General features: G+C 38.0%; 1 protein-coding gene across 3 annotated transcripts in view; it reads left to right on the top strand.

The window, feature by feature from the left end:
* FCHSD2 (FCH and double SH3 domains 2) overlaps positions 1-27,909 on the top strand; it is a 303,597-nt gene that overhangs the window by 209,870 nt on the left and 65,818 nt on the right. For all 3 annotated transcript variants that reach the window (XM_032427144.1, XM_032427142.1, XM_032427143.1), the window contains one exon: positions 14,887-15,009. In XM_032427144.1, coding sequence (XP_032283035.1) covers positions 14,887-15,009 — 123 coding nt within the window. The remainder of the gene's footprint in view (positions 1-14,886; positions 15,010-27,909) is intronic.

The raw sequence follows: 27,909 nt of genomic DNA, 5'->3' as shown, positions 1-27,909 counted from the left end.
GTCAGTCGCTCCCGTCTCCCCGGTCTCCGGCCGCACTCCGTGCTCACCCGGCCTGTGACCGAGCGTTTCTATCTCTGGCACCCGACCCTGTGCAGAGTCTCCAAACCCAGCAGATCCCCGTGGTGCGCTCCCGCGCCGCTCCTCCCTGAGGAGGAAGGAGAGTCTCCCCAGATCTGTTGCTTGTTGGATCCCTGCTGGAGGAGCAGTGGCCCGACTGTGCCATGGATCACGGTTTATGGCAACCCCGAGCTGAGAGCCCACTCCTTGGCTCCGTCTCTGCAGCCAGCTTCCTGCTCCGATACCTGGGAGCTCTGCCGCACTCAGGCACCCGCGGTCTTTCTGTGACCCCGAGGGTCCTGAGACCACACTGTCCCACGAGGGTTCCACCCCCCACTTAGCCACTGGAGCAACATCCCTCAGCAGAGCCAACTTCTAAAAGTTCCGATTTTGTGCTCCGCTGCTCTGTCACTTGCCAGAATTGGCAGACGGAGGCCCCCCTACCCCACCCTCTATCCTCCTGAATATCACCTCGGATTCACTTCTCCACACGTCCTACCCCAGAAAGTGGTCGCTTTTCTGTTCAGAGAGTTGTTGCTATTCTTTTCTTCAATCTCCTGTTGAGGTTGTAGGTGTTCAGAATGGTTTGATCCCTATCCAGCTGAATTCCTGAGACCAGATGAAATCCAAGTCTCCTACTCCTCCACCATCTTGCTCCCCTCTCATAAGTTTTTAATAGGTTTATAGTATTTTCTGGATTTCTACTGACAGAGTGTTCGAAGTTACATTAAGAGCTGGCAGACATTCTATTTTAATAATTTTTTAATTAAGATTTTTTTTCATTTGAGAATGAGAGAGAGAGCACAAGCGAGGGGAGGGGCAGAAGGAGAGGGAGAAGCAGACTCCCCACTGAGCAGGGAGCCCGATGCAGGGATCTATTCCAGGACCCTGGGGTCATGGCCTGAGCCAAAGGCAGATGCTTAACCAACTGAGCCACCCAGGCGCCCCACTGGCAGGCATTTTAAATAATTTTTCAGATCATAAATATAGTATATATTGTTCATGAATGTAAATGTGAGTATAGTGTTCTATAACATGTTTGTAGTAGAGCCCTTTTTCTTGAATTTTAAAAAAGATATATGTTCTGCTTGATTACCAAATTACCAAAAGAAAATTTGCAAAATATCAAGAAACCCAAGCACAAAATTAAGATAAAAATAACTTGAACCCTACTATACAGCAGTAAATTACTCTTACTGTCATTTTGGCATAATTTTCTAATCTTTTCTGTGCATGTATTGTATATACATGCTTCAGAGTTGGTATTATTTTATTTACATAAGTGCTTTTCTTTTTTTCACATAAAATAACATTGTGAACTATTCCTGTCTTTAACTTGAGGGTCACCTGGGTACCTCAGTCAGTTAAGCATCCACTCTTGGTTTCAGCTCAGGTCCTGATCTTGGGGTCTGGGATCAGAAGCCCCCTCCCCTCAGGCTCCCCACTTAATGGGGAGTCTGCTTCCTGCTTCTCCTTCCCCTCTCCCTCTGCCACTCCCCCTGCTCGTGCTCTCTCTCTCTCAAATAAATAAATAAATCTAAATAAATAAATAATATTTGAAGATGTGATTTTAATGACCACATATTTTATTAATACGCCATAAATTTTTTTGGTCCTGTTTTGTGTGCTTTCATAAATCTGTAGTAAAGATTCTTTTATACAAATATTTGTACATCTCTTTGATAACTTCCTTAAGACACCTTCTTATAACTTCATTCCCTGATCAAAAACAAAGATTTGTTGGAATGCCTGGGTGGCTCAGTCGGTTGGGCATCTGCCTTCAGCTTCAGGTCATGATCCCAGGGTCCTGGGGTCGAGTCCTGTGTCGGGCTTCTTGCTCAGCGGGGAGCCTGCTTCTCCCTCTGCCTGCCACTACCCCCCGCTTGTGCTCTCTCTCTCTCAAATAAATAAATAAAATCTTTTTAAAAACACATAAAGATTTGTTAATACTTTCCATATAGAAGGATTACCTTCCAGAAAGATTATATCATATACTCCTAAAAGCAGTGTTTTAAAGTACCTATTTCCTTACACACTTAACAAAACTGTATTTTATAGATAAATAAATATACCTGTATGAGCAGCAATTTGGATGAATGTATAATATTCTTAATTAAATATTTTAATTTTTTCTTGCTAGTAAGTTGAACATTTTCATGTTGTGCCATTTAAACCACTCTTCTGACCAGTTACAAACTGAAGAAAAGGGTAGATCATTAAAGGAACGAGGTAGTTAATGCTGAAGATAGTAATGATACATTAACAGAGTTGGAGCTTATATTTTATACCAAGCAAACTGACATCCAGTATAATTTATTATATACTTATATCCTATTAGATGCTATTTTAGACAGGAGAGATACCATACTGGTAGCAGACATTTTTATTTCAGATCATTCATTCATTTATAATTTAACAGATATTTACTAGGTGCTTTCTGTGTGCCATTTCCTGGAGAAACAATAGAGAACAAGATCCACATGACCTCTGTTCCCTTGAAGGAGAATAAAAATACAAAAGTAGCCTCATTCATTAACTATTTATTACTTGCCACACATCACGCTAACATTACGTATTATTTCCTTTAATATTAAAATGATACTTGGAAACTGCATTTTGGAGGCATACATATATCTGGTCAAATTTGTTCATACAAGCTGAAATACTAACATGCTTTATAAAAGGCCCTTTAGTATCAGAAATGTGGTGCGTTTTTGATACCATAGAATGCACACACATCACAAAGTTTCATTTCACTTAAATATTGTTGTGAGATCTTCAGTCCTTAAAATGTTGGTAAAGACAAGTTTAAAAGGGTAAGGATGATGAAAAAGCTAATTCCCACTTAGGACTAAAATTTATTTGTCCTGCTTCTGTAAAATTAGAGCCAAGAATCATCTGTGTCAGGCTATAAATGCCTTTTCAGTTTGGCTTTGTTTGCACTTTCTACATAGAGGCTGTAGCACTGTCACACAAAACACTAGGAGCTCTTGCCAAAGGAGACCGTCTGAGCAATCCACAGATGTTGAAGAAGCTCCCTGAGACTTTACTGCTTGTTTACAGAAAGAGTCACCCACCATCATCGTAGATTTCCTATAAGCCAGGGAGTTTTCTCTAAAAGACCAAAATCAAACAGAGAAACTGGAATGTTTTCACCAAATAGGCAGCTTTCAAAATCTGAATAAACCTCCACAACTCTAAGGAAAATTTAAGTTTGGGGCTTCTGGGTGGCTTAGTCGGTTAGGTGGCCGACCCTTGATTTGGGCTCAGGTCATGATCTCAAGGTTGTGAGATGGAGCCCCATGTCATTGGGCTCCAGGCTCAGTAGGTAGTCTGCTTGAGATTTTCTCCTTCTCCCTTCCCTTTCCCCCCTCTTCACTCACATGTACATGTGCTCTCTCTAAAATAAGTCTTTTTTTTTTTTTTTTTTAAAAGATTTTATTTATTTGAGAGAGAGAGAATGAGAGAGAAAGAACACATGAGAGGGGATAGGGTCAGAGGGCGAAGCAGACTCCCTGCCAAGCAGGGAGCCCTATGCGGGACTCGATCCAGGGACTCCAGGATCATGACCTGAGCCGAAGGCAGTCGCTTAACCAACTGAGCCACCCAGGCGCCCCTAAAATAAGTCTTTTTTAAAAAAGAGAAGTTATAATTGTAGGTACCATTAAACTTTGGAATAAGAAAGTAGAAACTTAATTTTTTTCTTATAATTTTGAATCCATTACTTAGAAAGTATTTGAGGCACAATCTGTTATGACTACATTCTTATTAAATAGGGAGAAATATGTTTAGTTGTAACTTTTTTAGAAGGGGAATTACTGTCATTGCTGCTAAGAAATGGATCCTGTCTTTCTTGACCTTCCTTCCTTCCTTCCTGAATGTCCTCAGCTAATGTTTTTTCTGTGATTCAAATACTGCTGAGCACAGCAGAGGTTCTTGCCGGAATTGAATTCAGTATGGACATGTGAGTGTTTATAAGAAGAAGAGCCAAATTCTTTTTTCATAGACTCTGTACTTGAAAGCTTTGATGTTCTGAATAACTATATGCCCCAAAAAGTACAATTTGGCTACTATACTAAAATTTGAAAAATCCTGCTTTACATGTTTAGCTCAAAGGCCACTTTTATTACATGTAAAGATCCAACTTCTGTGGCTCTTATCCTTATTATATTTTTAGAAAATATTTGGAATCTTAAATCTGCTTTAAAGTGCCACTCAAAGACCATTTTAAAACCTGAATTAATTAGGAAAATACATAATCAAAATAATAAATTAGTCTTAGGCAAACTTTGATAAATACTGATTTTAATACTTAAGAACTGAACTGTTCTCATAATAAAAATTGGGAGAAATGTAATTCTTAAGGACTTTCAAATACATTCAGTCATCATTTCCTCCAGAAAATCTTCCTTAAACCTCTACTCTTCTAAGAAGCACCTTGTATAATTAAAATTACCAATACATTCTCATCCCTAACACTTGGCCAAGTTCTTCATGGTTATGTGTTCAAATACACCACATATAAACAGACTCAACCCTTGGCATAGTTCTTGGCACAGAGTAGGTTCTCAGTAAATATTTTATTGAATTGAACTGTTGAATAATCACTTTATTATTATACTTACCACAGGTTCCTTTTTGTCATAGTATTCTATATTGCATAGAAAAGTCAGGTACAAAGGAATTTAGCTGTCACATATGAGTATACTATACATCTAAGATTGTTGCGGTCAGAGGATCTCTTGGGGCTGTAAAGAGCAGACCATGTTTGCTATAGCCACCAAGTGTAGTTTGGAGGGGAGCAGTGGAAACATCTAAGGCATCACACTGTTTCCTTTCTAGTAATGTTCCCGTATATCCAAAAATATATATATTAACTCTTCCCCAAAATTTCTACGTAAGGAACTTTCGTATTGCCTGCATCAGGGATATTGCCTCCTGAACTAAAACTAAAGGTTTATGTTCTTCATGCTAAATACTTTTTGGCATTTCTATACTTTCATATCAAAAGTGCACACAGAATATGCCACTTAAAATAATATAGCCAAAAGATCAACATCGGAAATTCTAGATCTAAATTGGAATGCCAAAAATTCTTATGTTTGCAGCAGTCATATTTGCTGTCTGATATCTATATTTTTCTGGTTTATATACCTAAAGAGCTGAATTTCTGTGGTATTTTCTTCCAGAAGTCTTGGTTTCCTCCATCAGGCCTTTTGGCCCTCCAGCTCTTCTTGCTTCTAGCTAAGAACTTATGCTTACAGTTTTTGTATAAGTATAAAGCCAAAACAGTTACCATTTAAATGCAAACAAATCTATAAATCAATAAAATTCAAACTGACAAAATAATTAAATGTGATAGCTGATAAAGATTAGTGGAACCTAAATTGCTGCTTGAAATATGAATTATGATACCATCTTCTAAGTTGTTTTGAATTCTTAGTGCCTGTTCTACCATATTCCTATAATGACTTTTTCTCTCATCACCCTTTTTGCTTTGTTAGTATAGCATTCACTGATGTCATTTGACCTCCACGTGTTGCAACTATGTCATTTACATTTTTAAGTTCAAGGTCATTTTAAGTTAAAGATCTATTCTTATTAACCTAGCACCATTGGAGTAAAACTTCTTAACATATTGATCATAAACATAAGCAAAGCACAGAAACCTCATGGCAGTTCCCCAGTAAAAGATGAACAGCCATGTTAACCTGGATTAAATTATATCACTTAAAATTATTTATTAAAATGAAAACAAAAAATTTAAATTCCCACAAAGAATTTGATTAAATCCTCTGCTTTCACTTTAAGGAAAACGAATTAGTTTTGTCTGTAGTATGTATATGTGAGGAACAAAAGAGATTTGGGGCTACCGGGGTTGGGACAGGGACAAGAGATTTCGTAAAGCAGTATACTCAAGCCAGTAGATCTTCGCTTGAATCTCTTGACATATACTGCTTTAAGTTTGCCTGGGTATGTCAATCACCTTTATCACCTTTTACTTGATTTTTGATTCTAGTGGGTTTGTTAGAAATGAAGATTAATGGTTAGCAGTAGAGTGACATGGAAAATAATGGATGGCTGATGGAATAAATATCAGTTCATGTATATTAAAAAAAATGGTCAAAATGATGTATATTAAAACTTCCAAATCAAGTATTTGTGGAGTCTATGAAGCTTCTTGCAAAATTCTGGATTCCTTGGAACACTGAGATAGAAACATGGCCACTGAATAAACAAACAGCAGGAGCACCTGGGTGGTTCAGTCAGTTAAATGTCCGACTCTTGATTTCAGCTCCCGGCATGATCTCAGGGTTCTGCAATGGAGCCCTGCGTCAGACTCCATGCTCGTAGGGAGTCTGCTTGTCCCTCTACCCGTCCCCCTACTCGTGCTTGCTCACTCTCTCTCTCAAATAAATAAAATCTTTAAAAATAAATAAATAAACAGCAGCAACAACAACAATAAATCCTGGGGATTTCCAGAATTGCCATATTACATTACTTTAAATGTCCAGTTCTTTAAAAATTACGAAACATGCAAAGAAACAGGAAAGTATAGCCCTTACAGAGGACAAAAGGAGTCAATAGAAACTGACCCCAAAGAAGCACATACATTGGACTTTCTAGACAAAGATTTTTATTTTTTAAAGATTTTATTTATTTATTTGACAGACAGCGAGAGAGGGAACACAAGCAGAGGGAGTGGGAGAGGAAGAAGCAGGCTTCCCGCGGAGCAGGGAGCCTGATGTGGGGCTCGATTCCAGGACCCTGGGATCATGACCTGAGCCGAAGGCAGACACTTAATGACTGAGCCACCCAGGCACCCCTAGACAAAGATTTTAAATCACCTCTTTTAAATACGTACAAAGAGCTAAAGGAAACCATAAAGCCAAAGAACTAAAGGAAATTATGAGAACAATGTCTCACTAAAGAGAGAATATCAACAAAGATAAATTATAACAAGAAACCAAATAGAAATTCTGGTGTTGAAAAGTACAATAACTGAAATAAAAATACACTAGAAGGGTTCAGCAGCAAAAGTGAGCTGGTAGAAGAAAAAATCCATGAATTTAAGGTCAGACAATTGAGATTGGCCAGTCTGAGAAAGGAATTGTATATTTAAAGTCTGATGTAAAAGATAACACATAAAGCAGTAATCATAAAATGTTGTTGATGGACTTAAAACGTGTAAAGATATATTTGTATGGCAGTAATGGCGCAGAGGAGGGAGAGAGTAGAGCTATGTAGGACTTGGGATTAAGTTCACATTAATCCAAGCCAGTTTGCTTTAGATGTTAGTTGTAGTTTCCAGATAACCACTACGAAAATCCAAAAAAATATAGAATAAAAGAAACATCAAGGGAATTAGAATGTTACACTTGAAAATGCCTATTTTATAGATCTCATGAGGAGATACTGTTATTATTTCTTTATTTTTTAAATGGAGAAACTTGAGGCCCAGAGAGGTTATACTGTTTATTTACATAATAGAATCAAAACTCAAAACCAGGTCTGTCACAAAAATCCCTACTATAGGTCCTATAAAGGAAATAGATGAAAATCTTGGGTAGAACATAGAAATGGTTAAGCTTTATTATTTTAATATCCATGTTTTACAAGTACTATACTCTTTTGACTCCAGATCAGGAGGTTAAAGCTCAGGAAGGTTCAGTGTTTTCCTAGAGTGATATTTTTAGTAAGCGGTAGAACTGGATTTGAATGCAAGTGTATATGGTTCAAAGCTTTCTGTCGGACCATGCTGCTTTCACAGTTGCAACCTAAATATTGAGATGGTTTTAGCACACTCACAACCAGTTATGCATGCTAGTAAATAACTCAACAGGAAAACACAGATGTTATAGAAAAGCAGTATTGAATTTTTCTTTCCTGGAGTTTTGTAATTCACAGACGGGAACTTTTTGTTTCCTCTTTCACAAAACCTGAAGTAACTCAGTGCTTTTAAACAAAACAACTTGGGTGATCTGTTTCCAGTTTCACTTTACATCAGTTGACATATTCATCCATGTGTTAAAATATTTACAAGGATACAGATGCAGCCCAGCACTTGCTTTTCTCCTTTTCATTTTAATTTTTTAGTTTTTTTTATTGAAGTATAGTTGACACACAATGTTACATTATTTCCAGGTGTACAACATAGTGACTGGCCAACTCTGTATGTGTACACCGTGCTCACCACAAGTGTAGCAGCTACATGGCCTCATACAACATCATTACAGGACCATTGACTATATTCCCTATGCTATCTATACCTTTCATTCCAATGACTTCTTCGGTGTCTCTAAATTTGTAAAACTCTACTTTGTCTGATTCTGGTTGTGTATAGCTGGGGTCTTCTCAGAAAGATAAACAAATGCAGGCAGGCAATCATTGTTCTCTTCCATCGGCAAAGGGGGACCATAGAATTTCATGACTTAATTTTAAGAGAGCTCATATTTATCATCATCTTGATATTTATATCCTTGACTTTTACCAGAGACTATTTTAGAATGCCCATTGCTCTTAGAAAAGAAGAATTTGCCTTTCTAGGCTGCATTAAGGAAACTCAAGAGATTTCAACATAACTGTATGACTACAGAATCTGTGCCCTTCCTGGATCTAAATAAGGAGGCCACTGTTTAAAGTTCTCACTGTAAGGGAACATTGCATCAAATGCTTAGAAAAATGACACATTTTCTTTCTCCTAACTCCTGATTCAGCATAATTTTCCTCTTCAGATGAGTTCCAGGGAATTTATACTTTATTGTAAAAAAAAAAAAAAAAAAAGTGTTCAGTGGAACATCCAGTATTTTAGATTTCTGAATTTGTCTTTAAGACATCCCAGGTTTTTTGTTTGTTTGTTTGTTTTACTATTTTGAAATGTATTTGCTCTTATGAGTTTGGGTTCCAAACTCAAATGATTTTAGAGATCAAGTTGATCAAATGAGTAGAGAGGGCAAGGGTAATAATATATAAGGAACGTGTGGTCCTTTGGTAACAGAAAAGAATATGGTTGCTTAATTTAAATTCAGTTTTTCAAACTGAAAAACTGCTAGACCATTAATACATGTGGCTGATCAAAGGCCTGTGGTTTTTCAATTTAGACATTACAGACTTCTTCCCTTAGCAATTTGTATCAAATAATTTTTTTAAACTTTGACTATATTTAAAATACATATTTGGTTGGATTACCCACCAAATTTTTGCATAGCAGAGACCACTAAGGAGCTCATACTGCCAGATTAATCATATTTATATAAACCTTGAGGGGCACCTGGGTGGCTCAGTCGTTGAGCGTCTGCCTTCGGCTCAGGTCATGATCCCGGGGTCCTGGGATCGAGCCCCACATCAGGCTCCCCGCTCTGTGGGAAGCCTGCTTCTCCCACTCCCCCTGCTTGTGTTCCCTCTCTCGCTGTGTCTGTCTCTGTCAAATAAATAAATAAAATCTTTTAAAAAATAAAAAATAAAATAAAAAATAAACCTTGAAAAAATGCCTCTCCTGCCATTTCTGAGCAAATACATGAATTCTAGTTTATTATTGTGATTACCATTACAAAATTTGTGGCTCTTCACACAGCTCTCAGTATTACAAAGTTTGTGCATATCTGCTCATTTGAAAATGAACAAACAAGTATACTTAGAACATTCTTGTGCCTTGCTCATTAAATGCTAGACAGGGCTCAGATGCATCTTCACCATGCATGCCCTTGTCAGCTGTTATAGTTGTGACACATTTACCATTTATTGAAAGCTTTAAATAGTTCTTAACTTACTTTCAGTTTTCAAGAAATATGTGTAGCTGGGCACCTGGGTAGCTCAGTCTCTTAAGCATCGGACTTCGGCTCAGGTCATGATCTCAGGGTCCTGAGATTGAGCCCTGCGTCAGCCCAGCAGGGAGTCTGCTTCTCCCTTTCCCTCCCTCCCTTCCCCTCCCTTTCGCCCCTGCTCGTGCTTGCACACATTCTCTCTCAAATAAATAGATAAAATCTTTAAAAAAGAAAGAAAGAAAGAAATACATGTTCCTTTTGAAATGTACTAGTGATTCAGTAATAAAAATTGTCTACTTCAAACTTTTAGATCTGTTTAATTGAAGAGAACCAGGAATATAAGGCATGCTATTGAATTATTTCTTATAGTTAATTACCTAGATGAATCAAAGCTTTTCTTATAATACAACTTTCAAAAGAAATAATAGTATGGTGTTATAAGCTACAGTTGTCATTTGTTACCATTTAGTGAGGAGTCTCTTAATTGAAAATAACAAAGACTCAACTCAAAGTAGCTTGACCAAAGTAGGAGTTTGTTAACTAATCACAGAATGGACAAGGGGGTGCTTACTCAGAAACTACCCAATCCAAGGACACTCCCTGTCCCTCCCTCTACCCCCCAGTCCCAGCTTCACTCTGCCAAATTTCTCATCACTGCTTTTCCTTGTGAGTTGGTGTTAAATCTCTTCTACTGAAGATAGACTTCCTCTATTTGGTAGGAAGAATAGCCATTTGATGGTAAAGAATAGGCTATTTTGACTCAGCTTCCATCCCAGGGATCACCTATTTTAGGTCAAATGTCATTAGTAAATGTTAGCTGCCTATGTCAGCCATCATTATTACTATTTGAATGAAGAGAAGTTGGGGGGGAGAACATTCGAAGCCAAGAGAATAACTTAATTGGAAACATGAAAGTGAATGTCATTTTCTAAAATGGCTCAGTGTGGTTGGGATGTAGAGTATGGTGCAGACAACAGTGATGAGAGATGGTGCTAACAAGAGGTAGTTTGGGACTAGATCGTAAAGGGCCATAGATTTCAATTAAAGAATTGTGACTTTTCAAAAAATACAGTGAGAGCCATTGAAAAAAACGAATTATGGCCTCACTTTTTTTTCCTGATCTGATATTCAGGCTTTCTTTTTATTTTTTTATGGAAAATTCCCAACATATACTGCAATAAAAAGAGTTGTATAATGACTCCAGTGTACCCATCACCCAGCTTTAACAGTTACCAATATATGGCCAATCCACTGAAGATTTTTAAGGAAGGCAAGAAAGGAGATTAACATTGTGCCACTTCCTTTGTTTAATCTTCACAATGTGCCTGTGGAGTGTATGGTATTCCCACTTTCCCTAATTACAAATGAGAAAACCATCAAAATGAGGAAGTAAGTAACAGTGCTGGCCTTCTAATCCACATCCAACTTACTTCAAAACTCAAGTTCTTTCCCATGCTACATCATGCTGCCTCTAATTCTGATGTTAGCGTGATTCTGTTGAAGATAGCTGCTGATCTGCCTACGTGCTGCATTGGGGCTGTTAACCCTGTTCAGGATGGTTGACTTCTCTGCTCTAGCCACTCTCCCTCCTCCAGGGTCACCAGGATCTGAGTCTACGTAGATGCTCAACCTAATCAGCTAAAATAACTATTTAGTCCATCAATTCTCAAAGTATGGTCCCCAGACCAGCAGCAAGCTGTTAGAAAATATAGATTCTCACCCTCCACCCCCATCCCAACCTACTGAATCAGAAATTTGGAGGCTAGGAGCTCATGATGCCTATATTGCCATTTGCTGTGTGGGGTGTTTTGTTTTTTGTTTTTTTTTTCCTATTTGCTGTGTTTAAATAAAATGCCCCAGTTGTTTCCTGCAAATATAAGGTTAAGACTATCTACCAAGAGCATTTCCAAGACAAAACCATATTAGAAGAATTTATGTTTCTTTTTTAACAAGTTCATGAAAAGCATGTCCTAAGTTAGGAATTCTTATTCATACAACACCAGTAGTCTTGCTGGGGATGTGTTACTTAACTACATGGAAAGGAATTTTAAGGAATTTATACTGCCTATATTTAAAGTGCTTGATGGTGCCATCTGGTGGTGTAAGCACTATAGAACGTGCAGCTTTATTAGTGCTTCAGGGATAGAATGTGTGTATTTTTAAAAAATCAGTTTTAGGGGTGCCTGGGTGGCTCAGATGGTTAAGCGTCTGCCTTCGCCTCAGGTCATGATCCCGGGGTCCTGGGATCGAGCCCCATATCGGTCTCCTGGCTCAGCGGGGAGCCTGCTTCTCCCTCTCCCTCTGCCTCTCCCCCTCCCTGTGCCTCTCCCCTTGCTCATGCTCTCTCTCCCTCTCTGTATCTCTGTGTCTCAGATGAATAAATTAAAAAATCTTTTAAAAAAATAAATAATTAAAAACAAATAAATAATTAAAAATTAGTTTTATAGGGGCGCCTGGGTGGCTCAATCAGTTAAGCATGTGACTTTAGGTTTTGGCTCAGGTTACAATCTCAGGGTTGTGGGATTGAGCCCTCCGTGGGGCTCCGTGCTCAGCAGGAGTCTGCTTGGATAGTCTCTCCCTCTGACTCTTCCCCTGCTTGTACGCGTGCTCTCTCTCTCTCTCTAATAAATAAATGAATCTTTTAAAAAAATCAGTTTTATAGTAAAAGTTTAATGGAATAGCCAAACATAAGGTGTACAAAGAATTTACTATAAAACCTCCATTGCGGATTCTTAGATATACCAAATCACAAGCAACAAAAGAAAAATGGCTAAATTAGACTTCATCAAAATAAGAACGTTTGTGCATCAAAGGACACTATCGAGAAAGTGAAAAAAATAGCCCACAAAATAGGAGAACATATTTGGAAGTCATACATCTCATAAAATACATGTATCCAAATAAACGAAGAACTCTTAAAATTCCACAACAAAAAGACAAACAAACCAATTTAAAAATGAGTGAAGGACTTGAATAGACATTTCTCCAAGGACAATATACAGATAGCCAATAAGCACATGAAAAGATACTCAACATTATTAGTCATTAGATAAATGCAAGTCAAAACCACAATGAGATACTGCTAAGATGACTTGAATAATTTTAAAAAACAGAAAATAACAAGTGTTGAAGAAGATGTAGAGAAATTAGAACCTTCATACATTGCTAATGGGGATGTAAAATGATGCAGCCACTGTGGAAAAGTTTGGCAGTTCCTCAAATAGTTAGACATAGAATTACCAGAGGACCCAGCAATTCCACTACTAGGCATATACCCAAGAGAATTGGAAACAGATGTTCAAATAAAAACTTGTACATAAATGTTCATAGCAGCATTATCCATAATGGCCAAAAAGTGGAAACAACCCAAATGGCCATCAGCCAATGAATGGATAAACAAAATGTGGTATATCCATACAAGGGAATATTATTTGGCCATAAAAAGAAATGAACTATTAATACATTGATGAACTTTGAAAACATTATGCTACATGACAGAGGCAGGCGCAAAAGGACACATGTTCTATGATTCTATTTATATGAGATGTCTAAGAATAGGCAAATCCATAGAGATAGAAGGATTAGTGGTTGCCAGAGGTGGGGGGGGAAGGGGGCATGGGAGTCACTGCTAGTGGATATGGGATTTCTTTTGGGGCAGTGCAAATGTGCTGGAATTAGATAGTAGTGGTGGTTGTACAACATTGTGGATGTACTAAAAGCCACTGAATAGTATACTTTAAAATAGCTAAAATAGTGGATTTTATGTTGTACAAATTTTACCTCAATTTTTAAGACTTCCATTGATAGGCAAGAGTCCAGAACCTTTTTTGATTATTATTATTATTATTATAGATATATTTTGCCCATACTTGTTGCTAATATGTATGCTATTCTATTTTTTTAACCTAAAATTATTTATACATGCTTTTGCAACTATAGTTACCACAGTTTTTGTTGGCGTACATATTTTAGTCATTATATATATATATATATATATATATATATCTCATAACTTAATTGTTTTTCAAATGTTTGGTGGTTTTCTTTTTTTTTTTTTTCCTTTCAATTTCAGTGAGTCCTACTCTAAATGCTTAAACAAAGAACATTTAAAACTCCTTAGAGACATTTCATTGGTATTTCTTCCCCAAAACTGTACTTCCAAGTCACTTTTTTTATTTTTATTTTTTTTAAGATTTTATTTATTTGAAAGAGCACACAAGCAGGGGAAGTGGCAGGCAGAGGGAGAGGGAGAAGCAGGCTCCCTGCTGAGCAAGGCGCCTGATGTGGAGCTTGATCCCAGGACCCTAGGATCATGACCTGAGCTGAAGGCAGATGCTTCACCGACTGAGCCACCTAGGCGCCCCCCGAGTCACTTTTTTTAAACCATTTCTATTGTGTTTTTTTCTCTGCTCTATAGTAAGAAAAACTTATAATCCCTACCAACAGTGGATGAGGAAAAATGGAGGAGATTGGGGTGCTTAGGTGGCTCAGTCGGTGAAGCTTCTGCCTTCAGCTCAGGTCATGATCCTGGGGTGCTGGAACTGAGACCCATGTCAGGCTCCCTGCTTCTCTTTCTCCCTCGGCCACTCCCCCTGCTTGTGCTCTCTTGCTCTCTCTCTGTCAAATAAATAAATAAAATCTTTTAAAAAATGGAGGAGATTAATGTTTGCATGTCTACTTTGTTTCAGGCACTGTGCCTGGATCCTTTCACATCCATTGTTTCATTCCACTCCCATACCTACTCTGTTATAAAGTGACTACAGTGGTTGACGCAGTTAATAAACAGACAAACAAAGATCAGAACTAGCCACTTTGTCTCCAAGTTTTGTTCTGTTCCCACAGCTTTACCAATATTGGATTTTCTCTTTTTTAGTTCTTATTTATTAGAAAGATACAACATTTTCCCAGGTGATTGTTTACTGTTTACATGTACGCATATATAACAATCTTTATCTTTTGTCCACTCATTATTAATGGATTTTAAACTGAATTTACCTTGTGAACACTAGGCATTATGTATCAGAGCTTTGTCATAATTTTTTTACTTTTGTTTACTCTTTTACAGGCTCTTGATGGAAATGTATATGATCACCTGAAGGATTATTTAATAGCCTTCAGCCGGACTGAGCTAGAGACATGCCAAGCTGTGCAGAACACATTCCAGTTTTTATTAGAAACCTCCAGCAAGGTAAGTTACCTTTAGTGAAATACGTGATGTTATCCATTTTAGAATCTAAAGTGTCTTTGTATATAAACAAAATGAAGGTACCAACATAATAGAAGAATGCTTTAAAGGGCAGATTTCCTGGAAACAGTATTCCTTCTAACAAAGTTGGAAGGTGTTCTCTTCTCCTTGATGAGTTGGCACAAGGGAAAAAGGGAGGTGATGATACAAGCTAGATCAGGACATGAGCCTGCTGCCATATATATTGCTTTTTTTTTTTTTTTTTAAGATTTTATTTATTTATTTGACAGAGAGAGAGCGAGAGCAGGAACACAAGCAGGGGGAGTGGGAGAGGGAGAAGCAGGCTACCAATGGAGCAGGGAACCCGATGCAGACTCGATCCCAGGACTCTGGGATCATGACCTGAGCCAAAGGCAGATGCTTAACGACTGAGCCACCCAGGCGCCCCTATGTTTTGCTTTTGAGAAGAAATGATTTAAGGAGTTTTACCTTCCACTCAAAATAAATTTTGAATGCATTCAACTCATTCATACGGGGGAACAACAAGGTCATGTCTCAGTGCAAAGAATAATAAAAGGGCACAAAAAGGAAAGTAGCATTTTATAATCATTAAAGAAATGAATACTCAGTCCTGTTTCTTTTTTAATTAACCTTACCTTCTATATGCTATCATTCTTTGATAGTAATCTTAAAGTGTTGAGATCCAGCAGCTTTGCTGGCATGTTCACACTGTGTGTAGAGAAAACAAACAAAATTGTTTGAATTCTTTAGGATCTGACAGATTAAAATATTTTGCAGCAGAAAAACTGTCCTTTTGAAGATAAATTGTTCTTGTGATTAGTAATGTTATTTTTATTCTGATAAATGCATAGCAAATATTTCCTGACTGAATGCATGCATTTGTAAAAATATATTCATTTTATAATGGCTATTTTTAAAGATCCAGTTCGGTTCTTTTTTTTGGCAGGGGAAGCAGGAACTGGCTAATACCTTAAGATATTGTTTGGAAAAGCATCAGGGTTTCTTAAGAAGAGAGTCATAGACTCTTCTTCCTGAATACCTCATTATGTATGTATTCTTGTTTTCAGTGTACCATAGCTCTAATTCTATTTTTAGAAAAACATTTAAAATATAAAGTTGATGTGGAAATATAAAGATCACTAGTATGGTGCTTTGAAATCCTGTCATACTTCTATTTTCCTTTATTTTTACTCTTCAGAACCTAATACAGGATATAAAAGGATTGATGTATGGAAAGAAGGATGGACAGAAAGATGGATAGTTTTGTGAAAGCAAATATTAAGAAATACTAATTGGGAATACCTCTGTGGCTCAGTGGGTTAAGTGTCTGCCTTCAGCTCAGGTCATAATCCCAGACTCCTGAGATAGAGCCCCAAGTTGAGCTCCATGCTCAGTGGGGAGTCTGCTTCTCCCTATCCCTCTGCTTCTCCCCCTCCCTCTGCTTCTCCCCTTGCTCTTATACATGCGTGCTCACTCTCTTCTCTCTCAAACAATTAAATAAAATTAAAAAAAAAAAAGAAGAATGTTAATTGAAGAATCTAAGTAGTGTTTCCACTCTTTTTATTTTAATGTATGTACATTTGACATTTTCCGTAAGAGAATGTTAGGGGAAAGAGTCTATAAAAGCATCTTGGCTTTGTTCCATTTATGGAGTGGTTGATTTTTGACTAGTGATCAAATTGTTTATATTTATTGGTCCATTCAGGGTTTCTGTTCCCTTTTTAGTACATTTTGATAACTTACACTTTCCTAGACAATTGTCCATTTCATTTATCAAATTTGATGGTGTATTTTTGTGTATAAACTTGTGTGCCTCTACAGTTGTCTCCTTTTTCATTTCTAATATTGTTTGTGCTTTTTCTCATGTTAATCGGATTTGCCAGTCTATTTTATTAATCTCTTCTAAGAGCCAGCTTTTGTTCTACTCCTCCATGTTATTGTTTATTTCCTTAATTTCTGCCTTTATTTCCTTCTACTTTATTGCAGCTATGTGCTTATTATTTTTCAGGCTTCTTTTTGTATTAGATCCTGTTTTAGTCTTTCTTGTTTTCAGGTAAATCCATTTAAAACTAAAAATTTTCTTTTTCTACTTTAACTGCATTATATATGTAGGGCTGTTTGTTGTTTCTACATTTTTCCTCTTGTTAACCCATGAGTTATTTAAGAAGTGAGTTTTCCCAGTTTTCATTCAGTGGCAGTATGTAGTGGGGTAATGTTTTTCATTTCTAATTTTATTAGAAATTATATTTTGTTTTTATTTTATTACATTCTAATTTTATCAGGGGGATTGTCCTCTGACAAAATTGTCTGAAATCTCCTTTTCTGAGAATAAGTTAGATTGGATACACTACCTTTAGTTTATAAAGCAGGTAAGTGTATAGTCTTAAAAAATAACTCATATTTTACACAGCACTTAATTTTCTAGGAGTTTTTAGCATATCCTCTGAGGTTGGTATTATCATGCCCATTACACAGAGAGGAAAACAGATTCACGAAGTTTATGTGGCTGCCCGAGGTTGCATACTCAGACGTAGCATTTTCCACGCTCTACTACTATACTGTGTTATCTCTCTAACTTGTATTATTTGCGTAGAAAATGAATTTAAAATGTATAAACTGATTTGGGCACATAAAGAGATAAGCTTTCATTTTCCTCTGTAGTCACTCATATGAATATCTTGCTCCCCAGGGATGAGGAATAAATGAGATGCTCTTAGATTGAAAGTAAGAATGATGTAACTAGGGGAGATGAGCCCTTTTGTTCCAAATACCAGAAGAGCTCGTAACTCCAAGTTTTATGCCATGTGCTTTTCTGTTACAAAGAGCTTGTTCCGCTGTTCTTATTATACTGCTAAAAGAAACACAGTGATCTGATAACCAAGAGAGAAGTTTGAAACTCTTCAGGTTTTTATTCTACACCATTATTACTTTGTCTTCTTGGGGGAGGAGTTTATTCCCCCCTTCCCCCACCATATCTAAATTGTAACTGTACATATTCTCAAAGATACTTTGGGGGTAATCTGTACTGACACACTGTAGCTGTTACAGTGCTCTCTATATCTTTCATCCCCTAAAGGGAAACACCTGGCCCTAGGAGTTTTTGTTTAATTTTAATTATTTATGAAGCTTGCTTTTCTCCTTAATATTTTATGAAATGCTTTGCATATGTAACTGAAGCAGATGTTGTCATAAATATTTTCTCTAGGATAGTAACTCCAAAGGTAGTTCTGCTGGCCTTTATAGTTTGTTCATGTGTGCTTACTTTCTGTCTGCATAAGTAAACTCTACTAATTAGTAACATAGCTCTTTAAACACTTCAGAAAATAAAAGTGTTATTCTAGATTTCCTTGGAAATTAAATTGTCTATTACTGCCATTCTTAATACTTTGAAGACTAAGCAAAAAAGTAAACTTAATAAAATGAACGGGAAAACTACATGATCATCTCAAAAAACGGGGAAAAAAAGACACGGGAAAAGCATTTAACAAAATTAAACATTTTTTTATGATAAAAACACAAATTAGGAATAGAAGGGAACTTCCTTAACAGATAAAAGGCACATATGAAAAACCTACAGTTAACATCATGCTCAATGGTAAAAATCTGAAAGCTTTCCCTCTTGAGACAAAGATGCCCATTTCCCCCACTGTACTGGAAGTCCTAGTCAGATCAGTGAATCAAGGAAAAAAAAAAAATGGGGCACCTGGATGGCTAGTTGGTTTATCATCTAACTTTAGCTCAGGTCATGATTACAGGGTCCTGGGATTGAGCCCTGCATCAGGGAGTCTGCTTCTCCCTCTCCCTCTGTCCCTCCCCCTGCTTGTGCTTGCTTGAGCACGCTCTCTCTCTCAAATAAATGAGTAAAATCTTAAAATATATATATATATAGAAAAAATAGAAGGCATCCAAATTAAAAGGGAAGAAGTAAAATTACCTGTATTTGCAGATGATATAAATAGAAAATACTACAGAAACTACAAAAAAAGTACTAGAGCTAATAAATGAATTCAGCGAAAGTTACAGGTGTAAGATCAAGACATGAAAATCAGTTGTGTTTCTATACTCCATCAATGAATAAACCAAAAGAAAATTAAGAAAACAATTCCAACTATAATAATATCTGAAGAATAAAAGACCAAGAATAAATTTAAATAAGGGATTGAAAGACTTCTACATTGAGAAACTATAAAACATTGCTAAAGAAATTAAAGAGGACCTAAATAAACAGAAATAATAAATATGGATTGAAAGATTTCATATCACTAATATTTCAGTATTCCCCAAAGCATTCTACAGATTCAATCATTCCCTATCAAAGTTCCAATGGCCTTTTTTGCAGAAATGTAAAAGTCAGTCCTCAGATTCATATGGAACTCTAAGGGGCCCTCAGTAGCCCAAAAACAACATTGAAAAGAAAAAACAAAGTTGAAGGACTCAGACTTCCCAATTTCAAAACTTACTGCAAAATTAATCAAAATAGGGCACCTGGGTGGCTCAGTTGGTTAAGTGTCTGCCGTCGGCTTAGGTCACGATCCCGGGGGCCTGGGATCACACCCCGCATCGGGCTCCCTGCTCTGCGGGGAGCCTGCTTCTCCCTCTCCCTCTGCTGCTGCCCCTGCTTGTGCTCTCTCTCTCTCTCTGTCAGATAAATAAATAAAATCTTTAAAAAACATTAATCAAAATAGTGTGGTACTTGCATAAGGATAGACATAGACCAATGAAATAGAATTGAGAGTCCAGAAATAAGCCCAAACATCTATGGCCATTTGATGTTCAACAAGGTTGCCAAGGCCATTTAGTGAAGAAAGAATAGTCTTTTCAACAAAAGGTGTTGAGACGACAGGATAACCACATGCAAAAGAATGAAGTTGACTCCCTGCCTCACTACCGATACAAAAATTAACTCAAGGGACGCTTGGGTGGTTCATTTGGTTAAGCATCTGCCTTCGGCTCAGGTCATGATCCCAGGGTCCTGGGATCGAGCCCCATGTCAGGCTCCCTCTCCCTCTGCCCCTCCTGCTCCCCCTGCTTTTGCACTCGCGCGCTCTCTCTCTCTGTCAAATAAATAAATAAAATCTTAGAGAAAGGAAAAAAATTAATTCAAAATGAATCAATGACCCAAAGCTATAGAAGAAAACATAGAGGTAAATCTTTATGACCTTGGATTTGGCAATATGTTTTTAGTTCTAGTATTAAGCGCAAGCAACCAAAGAAAAAATAGGTAAGTGGACCTCTTCAAATTAAAAGCTTTTGTGTATCAAAGAACATTATCAAGAATATGGAAAGGACAGCCTATAGGAGGGGAAAATTATTTCTAATAATTATTTACTATTTACTGTTTATTCTTTAAAATTGTTTACAATCATTTGTCTAATAAGGTTTTAATATCTAGAATATATAAAGAACTCTTACAACTCAACAAATAAGACAAATGACCCAATTTCATGATCTTATGGGTCTTGAGATTGAGCCCTGTCTTGGGCTCAGTGTTCAGCAGGGAGTCTGCTTGAGATTCTCTCCCTCTCGAGAGCCTCTGCCCCTCCGCCTGCTCACTTGCTTACTCTCTCTGTCTCTCGCAAATAATAAATAAATCTTAAAAAAAAAAAAAAAAAAGAGAGGCTCCTGGGTGGCTTAGTCATTAAGCATCTGCCTTCAGCTCAGGTCATGATCCCAGGGTCCTGAGATTGAGCCCCGCGTCGGGCTCCCTGCCCCGCAGGAAGCCTGCTTCTCCCTCTCCAACTCCCCCTGCTTGTTCCTCCTCTCGCTATCTCTCTCTCTGTCAAATAAATAAATAAAATCTTAAAAAAAAAAAAAAGAAGATACACAAATGGCCAATAAGCACATAAAAAGATGTCTAATATCATTAGTCATTAGAGAAATGGAAATCAGAATCACAATGAAATACCAATTTTTACCCACTGCGATGGCTTTAGTAATTTAAAAAAACCAAACACAGAGAAAATAACAAACAAGTGTTAGCAAGTATGTGAAGAAATTGGAATCCTCAAGCATTGTTGATAAGAATGTAAAATAGTGCAGCCACTGTGGAAAACAGTTTCTCAAAAAGTGAAACTTAGAGTTATCATATGACTCAGCACTTCCACTTCAAGAGAATTGAAAACAGGTGTTAAAACAAAAAATCAAATATAGGTGTTGAAAGCAGCATTATTCATAATAGCCAATAAGTGGAAACCTAAATATCCATCAGCTGATGACTAGATAAATAAAATATGGTATATCCATACAACAGAATATTATTTTTCTATAAAAAGGAGTGAACTGCTGATATATCATACAACATACATCCCACAAAATAAAATATATTAATAGCTATAGCACATAAAAAGATGCTGTTATGGACTGAATTGTATCCCCCTAAAATTCATATGTTGAAGTCCTAATCCCTATTACCTCAGATTGTGACTTTATTTGGAGATAGGACCTTTAAAGAGGTTAATTAAGGTAAAATGAAGTCATAGGGATAGGGTCTAATCCAATATGACTGGTGTCCTTAATAAGAGGAGATTAGGACACAAACAGACACAGAAGGAAGACCATGTGAAGACACTAGAAAAAGATGGCCATCTATAAGTCAAGAAAAGAGGCCCTCAGAGAAACCAATTCTGCCAACACCTTAATCTTGGATTTCCAGAACTGGGAGGAAATAAGTTTGTTGTTTAAGCCAACCGTCTGTGATACTTTGTTCTGGCAGCCCTAGGAAACTAATACAGATGCTTATCCTCATTATTAATCAAAGAAATGGAAATTAAAACCACCATGAGATTCTATTTTATACCTATAAGATTGACAAAAATATATACAGGAATGAGTATTGGTGAGAATATGGATTAACAGACGGTCATAGACTGCCCTGGGGAGTACAAAGTGGTATATCCAATTTGTAAACATTTGGTATTACCAAGTCCATCTAAAGATGCACTTAGCTTATGGCCCAGCAGTTCCACTCCTAAGAAATTATCCTAGAGAAACTCTTATACATGTGTATCAGGACACTTTTGGAAAGATGTTCATAACAACTTTCTCTGTAAGATTTGAAAAAGCTAGAACCCAGCTGTCCACAGTAGGATGAATAATGGATTACTATACAGCAGTAAAATTGAAAGATCTATATGCACATGCATTAATATGCATGAGACTCATAAATACAATGTTGACAAGAAAGCAAGTTACAAAAGAATACAAACACTAAGTTGCCATTTAGAGTTCAAAAATACCCAAGAAAATAATAGCATTTTGAGATATATCGTATGTAGTAATAATATTTAAAAGAAAAAAGAGAATGATAAAGTTTAGTAGGATGGTTACTGCTAGAGTATGCATTCTCAGAGGGGGTAATATTCCCCCAAGGGAGTAAAATTGCTTCCAGATGTTTAGGGAGGGGTTAAATATTACAGTGGGCCACAGTACATATATATATACAATATATTTGTGGTATTAAAAGTAATGAAAGGGTAATTAGGAAAGAGGCATGTTTAGATAAGGAGGGCATTGGCAATACGGGTATTCTTTTTTTTTTTTTTTTTAAGATTTTATTTATTTGAGAGAGAGAGACAGAGAACACAAGCAGGGCAGAGGGAGAGGGAGAAGCAGACTCCTGGCCGAGCAGGGAGCCCAACTCGGGGCTCAGTCCCAGGACCCTTGGATCATGACCTGAGCCGAAGGCAGACCCTTAACCGACTGAGCCACCCAGGTGCCCCAATATGGGTATTGTTTTACTTAATCTCAGCAGTGGATAGACAGGTGTTCTTAAGCATCTGTTTATTGAATGCTACTTTAGGCAAAGTCACTGTGCTAGGTGCTGAAGGATATATCTGTAACAAGGTTTAAAGCTTCATCTCAGTTATCACAAGGAATGACAGGGGAGCAGGAAGGGAATGGAGGGAAGGATTACCGGGGTGGGTGAGGAAAGCTTTGATAGGAATATATTCACTATCTTGGTTGTGATGATCTTTTTACAGGTGTAGCTATATTAAAACTTATCAAATTATGTTGGTTATACCTCAGGAACACCTTTAAAGAGAGAGATTGGGCATATATCCCAGGGAAAATGAAAATTTATTTTCACACAGAAACTTGCACACAAATGTTCATAGTAGTTTTATTCATAATAGCCAAAAAACTAGAAATTGTTTAGTGACCTTCTTTGAGTTGAAGGATCAAACAAACTTGGTATGTCCATACTATGGGACACTACTCGGCAATAAAAAGTAGCAAACTGTTGATACGTGCAACAGCTGCAATGAACCTCAAGGAAATTATGCTGAGTTTAAAAAAGGCAGTCTTGAGGGGCGCCTGGGTGGCTCAGTCGTTAAGCGTCTGCCTTCGGCTCAGGTCATGATCCCAGGGTCCTGGGATCGAGTCCCACATCGGGCTCCCTGTTCGGCGGGGGGCCTGCTTCTCCCTCTCCCACTCCCCCTGCTTGTGTTCCTGCTCTCGCTATCTCTCTCTCTGTCAAATAAATAAAATCTTAAAAAAAAAAAAAAGGCAGTCTTGAGGAGAACAGCAAGATGGCGGAGGAGTAGGAGACCTGGATTTCATCTGGTCTCAGGAATTCAGCTGGATAGGGATCAAATCATTCTGAACACCTACAAACTCAACAGGAGATCGAAGAAAAGAATAGCAGCAGCTCTCTGAACAGAAAAGCAACCACTTTCTGGAAGGTAGGACATGAGGAGAAGTGAATCCGAGGCGATATTCAGGAGGATAGATGGCAGGGGAGGGGGCCTCTGTCGGCCGCTTCTGGCAAGTGATAGAGCCGCGGAGCACAAAATCGGAACTTTTAGAAGTCCGCTCCGCTGAGGGATGTCGCTCCGGTGGCTAAGCGGGGGGTGGAACCCCCTCTGGGACAGTGTGGTCTCAGGACCCTCGGGGTCACAGAAAGACTGGGGATGCCTGAGTGCAGCAGAGCTCCCAGGGATCAGAGCAGGGAAGCCGGCTGCAGAGACGGAGCCAAGGCACGGGCTCTCAGCTCAGGGTTGCCATAAACCATGATATGCGGCACAGTCGGGCCACTGCTCCTCCAGCAGGGACCTAACAAGCGGCAGATCTGGGAAGACTCCCCTTCCTCCCCCGAGAGGGGCGGCACGGGAGCGCACCGCAGGGATCTGCTGGGTTTGGAGACTCTGCACAGGGTCGGGTGCCAGAGATAGAAACGCTCGGTCACAGGCTGGGTGAGCACAGAGTGCGGCCAGAGACCGGGGAGACGGGAGTGACTGACTGCTTTTCTCTGGGGTTGCACTGAGGAGTGGGGCCCCGAGTTCTTGGCTCCTCCCAGGCGGAGATTGGGAGGCCACGGTTTGCACTCTCCTCCTCCAAAGCCTTATGGAAAGCTTGCAGGGAACAAAAGCTCCCAAGAGCAAACCTGAGCAGATTACTTAGCCCGGACTGGCAAGGGCGGGGCAATTCCGCCTCCGGCAAAGACATTTGGGAACCACGGCAACAGGCCCCTCCCCCAGAAGGTCAGCAAGAACCGCCAGCCAAGACCGAGTTTACCGATCAATGAGAACGGCAGAACTCCAGCACTAGGGGAATACTGCACATAGAATCCATGGCTTTTTTACCATGATTCTTTAGGCTTTCAAAGTTAATTTTTTTTTTAACTGTCTTTTTTTTTTAATTTTTCTTTTTCCCTTTTTCAACCAACATCTAATCAATCCCTTTTTTAAAAAACATTTTTGTATTTTTCATTTTTAGAGTCATATTCTATCCCTTCATAGCAGTTACCTTATTTTTGGCATATATATATATATATATATACAAGTTGTTCTCTCTTTAAAATTTTGAGATACATTTTCTTCTAACGGATCAAAATATACCCTAAATCTCTAGTGTATGGCTTTGTTCTACTCTCCTGCCTGATCACATTCTCTCCCTTTTTTTTTTAAATTCTCTTCTTTCTTTTTTCAAACAACTTCTTATCAATTCCTTTTACAAAATTTTTTATAATTTTCATCTTTACAGTCATATTCCATCCCTTCATCATATCAACCCTTATTTTTGTACATATATAAGTTTTTCTTTCTTTAACCCGACATCTAATAGTAAAACTTACGAGTCTCAGAGACAAAGAGAAAATCCTGAAAGCAGCTCGGGAGAAGAGATATGTAACCTACAATGGTAGAAACATTAGATTGGCAACAGACCTGTCCACAGAGACCTGGCAGGCCAGAAAGGACTGGCATGATATATTCAGAGCACTAAATGAGAAAAATATGCAGCCAAGAATACTATATCCAGCTAGGCTGTCATTGAAAATAGAAGGAGAGATAAAAAGCTTCCAGGACAAACAAAAACTAAAGGAATTTGCGAAGACGAAACCAGCCCTACAAGAAATATTGAAAGGGGTCCTCTAAGCAAAGAGAGAGCCTAAAAGCAACATAGACCAGAAAGGAACACAGACAATATACAGTAACAGTCACCTTGGCACTAAGTTCATATCTTTCAATAGTTACCCTGAATGTAAATGGGCTAAATGCCCTAATCAAAAGACACAGGCTATCAGATTGGATAAAAAAACCAAGACCCATCGATATGCTGTCTGCAAGAGACTCATTTTAGACCCAGAGACACCCCCAGATTGAAAGTGAGGGGGTGGAAAACCATTTACCATGCTAATGGACACCAAAAGAAAGCTGGGGTGGCAATCCTTATATCAGACAAATTAGATTTTAAACCAAAGACCATAATAAGAGATGAGAAAGGACACTATATCCTACTTAGAGGGTCTATCCAACAAGAAGATCTAACAATTGTAAATATCTATGCCCCTAACATGAGAGCAGCCAATTACATAAGGCAATTAATAACAAAAGCAAAGAAACACATTGACAACAATACAATAATAGTGGGGGACTTTAACACCCCCCTCACTGAAATGGACAGATCATCTAAGCAAAAGATCAACAAGGAAATAAAGACTTTAAATGACACATTGGACCAAATGGACTTCACAGACATATTCAGAACATTCCATCCCAAAGCAATGGAATACACATTCTTCTCTAGTGCCCATGGAACATTCTCCAGAATAGATCACATCTTAGGCCACAAATCAGGTCTCAACCGGTACCAAAAGATTAGGATCATTCCCTGCCTATTTTCAGACCACAATGCTTTGAAACTAGAACTCAATCACAAGAGGAAAGTCGGAAAGAACTCAAATACATGGAGGCTAAAGAGCATCCTACTAAAGAATGGGTCAACCGGGAAATTAAAGAAGAATTAAAAAAATTCATGGAAACCAATGAAAATGAAAACACAACTGTTCAAAATCTTTGGGATGCAGCAAAGGCAGTCCTAAGAGGAAAGTATATAGCAATACAAGCCTTTCTCAAGAAACAAGAAAGGTCTTAAGTACACAACCTAACCCTACACCTAAAGGAGCTGGAGAAAGAACAGCAAATAAAGCCTAAACCCAGCAGGAGAAGAGAAATAATAAAGATCAGAGCAGAAATCAATGAAATAGAAACCTAAAGAACAAAAAAGAACAGCAGAACAGATCAATGAACTAGGAGCTGGTTGTTTGAAAGAATTAACAAGATTGTAAACCCCTGGCCAGACTTATCAAAGAGAAAAGAGACAGGACCCAAATCAACAAACTCATGAATGAAAGAGGAGAGATCACAACCAACACCAAAGAAATACAAACAATTATAAGAACATATTATGAGCAACTCTATGCCAGCAAATTAGATAACCTGGAAGAAACGGATGCATTCCTAGAGATGTATCAGATACTACCAAAACTGAACCAGGAAGAAATAGAAAACCTGAACAGACCTATAACCACTAAGGAAATTGAAGCAGTCATCAAAAATCTCCCAAAACACAAAAGCCCAGGGCCAGATGGCTTCCCAGGGGAATTCTACCAAACATTTAAAGAAGAATTAATACCTATTCTTCTGAAACTGTTCCAAAAAATAGAAATGGAAGGAAAACTTCCAAACTCGTTTTATGAGGCCACCATTACCTTGATCCCAAAACCAGACAAAGACCCCATCAAAAAGGAGAATAACCAATATCCTTGATGAACATGGATGCAAAAATTCTCACCAAAATACCAGTCAATAGGATCCAACAGTACATTAAAAGGATTATTCACCACGACCAAGTGGGATTTATCCCTGGGCTGCAAGGTTGGTTCAACATCTGCAAATCAATCAACGTGATACAATACATTAACAAAAGAACAAGAACCATATGATCCTCTCAATAGATGCAGAAAAAGCATTTGACAAAGGACAGCATCCTTTCTTGATCAAAACTCTTCAGAGTACAGGGATAGAGGGTACATACCTCAATATCATAAAAGCCATCTATGAAAAACCTACGGCGAATATCATTCTCAATGGGGAAAAACTGAGAGCTTTCCCCCTAAGGTCAGGAACGTGGCAGGAATGTCCACTATCACCACTGCTATTCAACATAGTATTAGAAGTCCTAGCCACAGCAATCAGACAACAAAAAGAAATCAAAGGCATCCAAATCGGCAAAGAAGAAGTCAAACTCTCACTCTCTGCAGGTGATATGATACTTTATGTGGAAAACCCAAAAGACTCCACCCCAAAACTGCTAGAACTCATACAGGAATTCAGTAAAGTGGCAGGATATAAAATCAATGCACAGAAATCAGTGGCATTCCTATACACCAACAAGACAGAAGAAAGAGAAATTAAGGAGTCGATCCCATTTACAATTGTACCCAAAACCATAAGATACCTAGGAATAAATCTAACCAAAGAGGCAAAGGATCTGTACTCAGAAAACTATAACATACTCATGAAAGAAATTGAGGAAGACACAAAGAAATGGAAAAACGTTCCATGCTCATGGATTGGAAGAACAAATATTGTGAAGATGTCA

This window comes from Phoca vitulina, unplaced genomic scaffold, assembly GCF_004348235.1.
Source record: "Phoca vitulina isolate PV1807 unplaced genomic scaffold, GSC_HSeal_1.0 scaffold36, whole genome shotgun sequence".
NCBI classification, from domain to species: Eukaryota; Metazoa; Chordata; class Mammalia; order Carnivora; family Phocidae; genus Phoca; species Phoca vitulina.
Note: the sequence above shows the minus strand (reverse complement) of the source record. Positions and strands in the feature narration are given on the sequence as shown.